At 54.3% G+C, this 7,816-nt stretch overlaps 2 protein-coding genes across 2 annotated transcripts in view; one reads left to right on the forward strand and one right to left on the reverse strand.

Moving 5' to 3' along the window:
- The window catches only part of DDHD2 (DDHD domain containing 2), a 9,269-nt gene extending 6,390 nt beyond the window's left edge, over window positions 1-2,879 (forward strand). The window contains exons 14-17 of the mRNA XM_017732603.1: window positions 2-104; window positions 494-656; window positions 942-1,053; window positions 1,324-2,879. Coding sequence (XP_017588092.1) covers window positions 2-104; window positions 494-656; window positions 942-1,032 — 357 coding nt within the window. The 3' untranslated portion in view covers window positions 1,033-1,053; window positions 1,324-2,879. The remainder of the gene's footprint in view (window position 1; window positions 105-493; window positions 657-941; window positions 1,054-1,323) is intronic.
- A 521-nt stretch (window positions 2,880-3,400) lies between these two features.
- Window positions 3,401-7,816, reverse strand: part of PLPP5 (phospholipid phosphatase 5) — a 9,403-nt gene continuing 4,987 nt past the window's right edge. Inside the window, exons 2-8 of the mRNA XM_017732016.1 lie at window positions 7,658-7,766; window positions 6,040-6,130; window positions 5,866-5,929; window positions 5,431-5,555; window positions 4,514-4,579; window positions 4,352-4,456; window positions 3,401-4,022 (exon numbers count right to left, since the gene is read on the reverse strand). Coding sequence (XP_017587505.1) covers window positions 3,853-4,022; window positions 4,352-4,456; window positions 4,514-4,579; window positions 5,431-5,555; window positions 5,866-5,929; window positions 6,040-6,130; window positions 7,658-7,762 — 726 coding nt within the window. The 5' untranslated portion in view covers window positions 7,763-7,766 and the 3' untranslated portion in view covers window positions 3,401-3,852. The remainder of the gene's footprint in view (window positions 4,023-4,351; window positions 4,457-4,513; window positions 4,580-5,430; window positions 5,556-5,865; window positions 5,930-6,039; window positions 6,131-7,657; window positions 7,767-7,816) is intronic.

Here is a 7,816-nt window from a genome sequence, read left to right on the forward strand (position 1 = left end):
GCGCGTGGCCTGGCAGTCCTTCACCCGCGCCCCGGTACCGGCCCTGGAGGCAGGGAGCACCGAGGCCGAAGCAGAGGCAGAGGCTGGCACAGAGAAGCAACCAGGTCAGTGGTGGGGGGCAGGGGGGAGCCAAGGATGCAGCCTTAGGAGCTGCCAATGAAGCAGCGTGCCTGGATTCCTGCAGCCACACTGCCCATCATCTGTGCCCAGCAAAGGGATCGCCTTCAGGCTGTGGATGCACCTGGCTCTCCCCAAATGCTGTGGCCTTTTAGCATCTGATGAAGGGATTTTCTGGTGGGTCTCAGCACACCACACCACGTTTTAAGCCTGTCCCCCTCCTCTGGCTGCTCCTTGCACTGCTGTTTCCGAGCACTTCAGCTGCCCCTTCCCTGTGTGAGCCACAGAGGTGTGAAAGGAGGGCCTAGCCCTGCTGTTGTACTGTCATGGTTGCTGGTGCCCTGTGCCTGAACCACGCTGCTCTTCCTCTCTCCAGACACAAAGCCAGAGGAGCCCCCCACAGCAGTGAAGGAAGAGACTCCCCTCATCAACGTGGGGAGGCTGAATGGAGGGAACCGCATCGACTACGTGCTGCAGGAGAAGCCAATAGAGAGCTTCAACGAATACTTGTTTGCACTCCAGGGGCATCTCTGCTATTGGTAAGTGTCTGTGTAATGCTCAGGGCTTCAAATTCGCATGTGGTGGAAGCAGAATGACATCAGTTTCACAGCCAGTGTAGTAAGAAAAGCCGTAACTGATCAAGGGAACAAGATCTTCTCCTGCCCGTGACACGGAGGCTGGGCAGGGACAGAGGAAGGAGACTTGTGGTTCTCCTTGCCTTGTGCTGCCTGCACCTGCAGAGCACTGCATCTACTCCAGCCATCACAGATGTGCTGATAGAGTGCAGGGAAGCCTTCCCTTCTGATGCCCATGTCCTCCTCCAGGGAGTCAGAAGACACCGTTCTGCTGGTTCTGAAGGAGATCTACCAGACACAAGGCATCACACTGGATCAACCTTTACCAGGAAGCCAGTGACCAACCTGTGCTGTTCTGGCTGTAAGTCACCTTTGCCTAAACCCCTTCTGGATTTCCTAGGATACCTCAGAGGAGATCTGGTTTGTTTGAGGGAGTAATATCCATTAGCTAAGGCAGGGAGCTTTTGCCAGCCTTTTTCTTTGGCCTCTCAGCACCTCTGGTTTCTTTCCTCTTCCCTGGACACAATCAGGCATGAGGAGAGAACCAAGGAGGGTCCAGGAGGCTGTGCTGGGTGGATTCTGGCTGCCTCACTGCAGCCAGAATTCCTGTCTTCTCCTTTTGCTTTCTTAGGTCCAGTTCCACTGAGTACTCACCCGGAAAGTCCAGATCTCTTCTCTGCCTTCCTCTCTCCTCTGCTGCCGTGTCCTGCATGCTGCTTCCCAAGTACTTGCTGCTACCTGGAGATAAGGATGGATTTTTCTCCATTTTGGGTAGGGCTAGGGGGGAAACTGTCAAGGGAAAACCACTTCTGCTCAAACACACACAACACCTGTACAGTGACTCCTGTGGCAACGTGTACTTTTAACCCTCCACCCTGCGAGTCCTCACCCCAGCTCCTCCAGCACTGCAGCAGATGAGCTGTCCAGGCTCAGAACCCACCGAGGGCCTGACCCTGCGCCTGGCTCGGTGAGGACACTCACAGCCTGGGACCTTGAGGAGAAAAAGCCTTAAATACAGAGCGTGGAAAGAGCTACAGCAGCCTTGGAGCAAGGGAGATTGCTGACTGCTGACACAAACACCCACGCCAGCACTGCAGGCCTGGGAGGCGAAGCCCAGGGCACAGGCTGCTGCTGAGCCAGCAGGGTCTGTCCACCAGCCACCTTCATGTCCCTGCACTGCTGCTGCATGTTTGTGCAGCCCTGGGCCGTGCCAGGCAGGGCTGCCCCATAAAGCACCTCGTGAGAGCGGCATGTTTGTGCTCCTTCCTGCTCTGGTGTGTTGGTAGTGACGTCTCAGCACCCTCACCCAGCCCACGCTGGCAGACCAAGGGCCTCCCCACGGCACTGACCAAGCCAGTGCCCAGCTGTACCTGCTCCGAGGAAAGCTTCACCTCCAGCTCCAGCCAGCCTGGGGACCAGCAGCTGCTCCTGGCAGTGTCAGGGCAGCGTGAGCCCTGTGTGCCCTGCAGGGGCACGGAGCAGCGCTGCCGTCCCGCGGGGCTCTCAGGTGGTGACGGAGATCTTGCGCCCGCCGCACTCCCGTCCTTGTTTTTAGCTTTAAATATACAAAATGCAGCCAGCAAAGGTGGAGCCCAGATCCAGTAGGGCCTGGACACTGCAGGAATGACACCAGCTCTGTAAGCAGCTCAGTCTGCAGCTGCCTTGGAGCTCTGTTCTGAGGGGGACAGGGCTAGAGAGCCTCTGTGATCCTTCCCTGGCCACCGAAGCCCCCAGGCTAGCTCAGTGCCTGGGCTGGGGCTCCAGTGCTGTGTGAGGTGTTGCTGTGCAGCCTTTGGAAAAGCCAAACCACTTTCCTTCCCGCTGACTTTTACCCTGCATGGGGTAAGGAGCCTTTTTCCCCCACAGCCTGTTGGTTTGTTTTTCCTCCATTGTCTGTTATTTGCACTATTGGAAGGGTTTTGTTTGCAGCCTCCATCCCTCCTCCCCTCCCAAGGAACAGAAGCTGTTCTTTACCTGACTGCAGGAACAGCCAAGCTGCTCAGTTGGCACCTGAACTACTGCTGGCTAAAGTCTCCTACGGGAGTAGGAGAAGGGACAGTTTTAACGTGGGACACTAACGATCAGCTTTTTAAGTTATGCACTTTGTTAAAAAAAAAGAAGTTAAATACATTTTAAATGTTATTTAATGTCTTTTCCAGTAAAAGCCAAAATAAATAAGTAGATGACTGTGGTGTATGCATGTCTGGGGGAAGAGGGAAGGGCTGGAGAATTCCATGAGCCGTTTTAGGGGAAAGTGAAGCTATTTCTGTAATTCTGTTGAAGCTGCAGAGCCATTGAGGGTTCCAACTGCAGCTGATGGGCTGGTGTTTCATTACTGATGCACCTGCCTTGCTCTGCTGCAGCCTCACCTGTGCTGTTTGCATGTACACACACACCCGATGAAACTACACCTGTGTGTGAAGGGACCAGTGACAAACAGCTGTTCACAGAGCTCCTGCCAGCCCTGGATCTCTGCAGCACTCTGCCCTTCCTTGTCTGAGAGACAGACCATGGGCAGGGAAACGAGCACCTGTGCAGGATGCTCTCACAGAGGTGCAGGGATGCCCTCAGACACCATTTCATTTTCTGCTGTCATCTCCTTAAAACTATACTAAAGCTGCAAGGAAACATACAAAATGAGCACCCACCAGAAACCCCTTCAGACACCTGAGGAAATGGCTTATAAAGCAACAACCCAAGCCTCGAAGTAAAGTTTGAGTACCACAGCTCAGTACAAAAATTAAACTTTATTTGGGAAATTAGAAAAAACTCAAAGCTGGCAGGTCCTGCACTTCATTTCTCAGGAGAAGGGCTGGGACAGCTCAGCTGGATTGCAGGGAGGTGACCAATGGTGCTTCCTGGGCTGGACACAAGAATTCCCACAGACTGGGCACACTGGGTTGTCACATTTTCCCAGCTCTTGTTCAGGACCTTCGTACTGCAATTGTCTTTCCGCCCTGAGTGCCTCCCTCGCCTCACAGTGGGCCTGAAGAGGGGGTGGCCTACAAAATCCAATTAACCGAAGCAACACAAGGGCCTGGGCAGGAAACTCACCGGCTCTGCAGGGAACACCTGCCCAGGGGTTCATCCTCATCAGAGCCACTTCTCATGAGCAGCCTCCCCAAAGGCATCCAGGGGCCAGGCAGGACAGAGCCCATCTCTATATGTTCAGGTGGAAGCTGGGAGCTGGAGGCTTCTCCTCATGCGCCGGCAGCGGTTTGGGCTTGGCCAGAGATGGTTTGTGGCACGTGGGGTCTGCCAGGGGAGGGCAGTGCTGCCTGTAGCACAGGTACGCGAGCGCCAAGCCCATCGCTGAGCCAACCAACACATCTGTGGGCGAGAGCAGAGGGAAGTTAACGGCCCTTCACCCTCGCAAGCCTCGTGATGGAATTCCCCAGCAGCAGCAGCTTTTCTGCTGGATCCATAACCTGACTTGGCTGTAAACCCAAGCTTGGCATGTATTTCAGAAAGGCATCAGTTCCCTGCAGGTGGCACCAAAATTGCCACTGGAGGAGTTTAAAAAAAAAAAAAAAAACCAAAAAACCCAAATTGCTGTTGGGGGCTCTGAACCTCTGTGGCACCACAGCCCTCCCTGCCTGGAGTGCCCACTCAGGCACCTGCTGAGCCCCGTCCAGGCGCACTGGCAGACGCTGACCCACCTTCCCAGTGGTGCTTGTAGTCGCATGTGCGGGACACGGCGATGAGGGTGGCCAGGAAGAGCTGGAGGAGGAAGGCACAGAAGCGCAGGGCTCGGCCCCCCCGGCCTGGGACGAAGAGCGGGAGGAGGAAGGCACAGAAGCGCAGGGCTCGGCCCCCCCGGCCTGGGACGAAGGTGTGCAGCTTCCCCGCCAGGTAGAAGGCTGAGAAGGCAAGACCAGCGAAGGCAACTGGAAGAGAATAGAACAGTGTTGGCTCAGAACATCTCCAGGCTTTGCAGCCAGACCCTCACCCTCTGCTGCTGCAGTGGAAGGGCTGTGAGAGGCATCTGTCCTGTCCCTGTGTGTTGAAGAATGGTTAGAGGATCAGGGGCATGGGTCATTGATAGAATTATGGGATCAATAAAAGAACTGTACAAGCAAAAGGCCTGCAAGCAAAGGTTAGTGTGAGAAACTGTCTCCATGAGAAAGCACCTGTGTGAGAAACAAGCCTGAGAACAAAAAGGGAGTTTTGAGGATGTGCAGCTGTGCAGATAAGATGTACTGACCATGAGAAGGGAGGGTGAACTCTGAATTCTTTAATCATAACATAACTAGTAGAAGCTTGCCAATGTAGTCTAATTATGTAGAAGCAAAAATGCGCTTTGATAGGTTTAAGCCAATAAAGAGTTAACAAGCTGGTATACGATATAAGTGCCTCTGGATTGCTGATAAACGGAGCTTGCTTTATCAATCACATTGGTTGTCTGCAATGTCTTCCCCCGCCAAAGTCATCGAACAGTTTCAACACCTGTGAGCCGAGGGAAGTACCGGCTGGGAGTGAGGGATCATCTGGGAGTGATGGATCCTAGGAGCTGGTACCTGGCACACATCCCTCCTCCCGGCGTTACAGACAGCATTGGACCGCATTTCTCACCCCACTGCTTTGCACAGGGAAACCTGAGTCCCCCGACCAGGTCAACAAATGCAGCCAAAGCTGTGGGGTGTGGGAAAGCAAATCCAAGCTCCCTCCCCCGCCATGGGTCCTGCTCCCCACAGCTGCTGATCAGGGCTGCAGCAGGAAGGAGACGTGGAAAACTCACAGGAAGCGTGTCCGCTGGGGAAGCTTTTCCGCCCCTCTGTCACTCTGCGGGTGTCCCCTGTGCACACCAGCTCCGCGTTGGCTTGGCCGTCCGGGAAGCAGCGGTAAAAGAAGTCGGGCCGCGGCCTGGGACAGGGAAGTGAAGCTCAGGGCCCCCAGGCGTGGGCACACCCAGCACCCGCGGAGCAGCACGGAGCTGCCCTTGCCAATGCGATTCTCTGCAGTGTGGGCCTAAATGAGCCCATCTGAATAATGGACAGAGACAGCAGCTCCCCAGTGTTTTTTCTAATACTGAATTGTCTTTACAGCTAGAAAAAACCACATTCTTTCCAGGCTGGGCACGTCCAAGTTCAGCTCCTGGCCCTGATCTGGCTATTGCAGACCTGCCTCCCCTGCCCTCCCCGCACGGCGCAGTTGGGAACCAGCCAGTCCTCACCTCCCCACAACGAGCTTCAGGGCATTTGTAAAAACCCCATTCAAGGCAAGAGCAAGGCTGGCAGCTGGGAGAGAGCAAAAGGGTCACATCAGCATCATCCCCACCTGAAAGTGCAGCACATTCAGGCATGGGCAGGGCTCAAGCTGCCTTTCTCTGGGACAAGGAGGAGCTCACCAAGGCAGGCTTCCCGCGTGTCCTCGCGGTCGGCGCTCATGAACAGCCTCGCCAGGATGATGAGCAACAAGGGAGACAGAAATGCGATGAACTGCACAAAACAGGGAGAATTTTAGGTGTCAGTGAAGGAGGTTTAAATTCTCACCAGAACCAGCAGCATTTACTCCAGAACTCCAAGTACACTTCCCTTCCTCAAAGCCAAGCAGTGATTTGTCCTCTCCAACCACTGCAGTTCCAACAGAACACAATTCCCACCAGCTGGATTTGCAGCAGGTCCTGATCAGCCCAGCATATCCTTCAGCTCTCAGACTGCTCTTCTGGCACAGAGTGCTGCTCTGGCTGGTTATTGGGGGTGTCCCCAGCCACGGCACCTCAGCTCTCCCCTCCCTGCAAGCCCCAGCATTAGCACTCTGTCAGCAGCACCCGTGCCTGTCAGCAAAACCACAGGAGCTGCTGATTCAGAGCAACCAGTTATCATCATCCCCATCTCAGCCCTGGGGGATTTCATCCTGGGACATCCACACCACGGCTCCCATGGAGTCTGTTCCCACCTGAACTCTGGCACACGTCCTGCTTTACACTGTCTGTTCCAAATGCTATCCCGAGGTTTTATCCTTAATGCTTAGTGGCCACCTCTTGCAGAAAATCCCACCTGCCATTTGCCAAATCAAGAGCCACAGCCCCTCACCTCACACCTGTGACAGAGGAAGTCAATCCCTCTGGCACATTGCTGTCTCCTAGAAATCCAACACAGAGTTAGTCACTCTTCTAACCAAGCCTGAAGCCCTTGGGAAAACATTTGACAATAAAATCGTAATAAATCTCTGCTAAAAATAGCTGCTTGCAAGGAAGACATTCCCTGATAGAGAGAGCTATGCTATCTTCTATGTGCCTGATAACTTAGACGTGGAATGGATTATGGACAACAGTACAAAGTCCCCACTAGTTTATGAACTTCAAATCCCAAAGGCAACCCTGCATGGTAAAGCCTCAAAATACGACAAAAATCACTGTAAGTTTGGCCTAGTTGGTACTAATCTCACAGGATGGGGACCACCGGGGACCATCAAGTCCAACCCCTCTGCTCAGGGTCCTCAGAGCACATCACCCAGGATTGTGTCCAGATGGATTTTGAGTATCTCCAGGTAAGGAGAACTCCCACTGTCTGGGCAGCCCGTGTCAGTGCTCAATCACCCACATAGGAAAGTTGAGGCGGAAATCCCCATGTTCCAGCTTGTGCCTCTTGCCCCATTGAGCAGAGCCTGGCTCCATCCTCACAGCCCCTCCCTTCAGCTGTTTATCCACATGGATACAATATCCAGCACTTCCAGCGACGTGCACCAGGAGCTGCAGGTACTGCAGTGCAAGCCTTTAGCAAGCAGCTCTGCTTTAAAAGGAGAGCTTGTAATTTGAGAATAAGTCAAAGTAAATGCGGGAAACACTGGCACAGGCTGCCCAGAGAAGCTGTGGATGCCCCATCCCTGGAACTGGTCACAGCCAGGTTGCGTAGGGCTTGGTCTGGTGGAAGGGGGGCGGGCATCCCCCATAGTGGGAGGGACGAAATGATCTTTTAAGGTGCCTTCCGACCCAAAGCACTCCACGAACCCACTGAACTTACAAACATGAGCACTGTGGGAACATGGTCCACTTCAACGTAGGGGTTTTTGTAGAGCCACATCTCCTCGGGCTGCACCACGCGCTGGAAGGGCGGCAGGAACTCCATGATCCTGGAACAACAAGACAAGTGAATGAGCCCCGGGGCGGGGGCGGGGAGGGC

This window comes from Corvus brachyrhynchos, unplaced genomic scaffold (genome assembly GCF_000691975.1).
Source record: "Corvus brachyrhynchos isolate BGI_N302 unplaced genomic scaffold, ASM69197v1 scaffold150, whole genome shotgun sequence".
NCBI classification, from domain to species: domain Eukaryota; kingdom Metazoa; phylum Chordata; class Aves; order Passeriformes; family Corvidae; genus Corvus; species Corvus brachyrhynchos.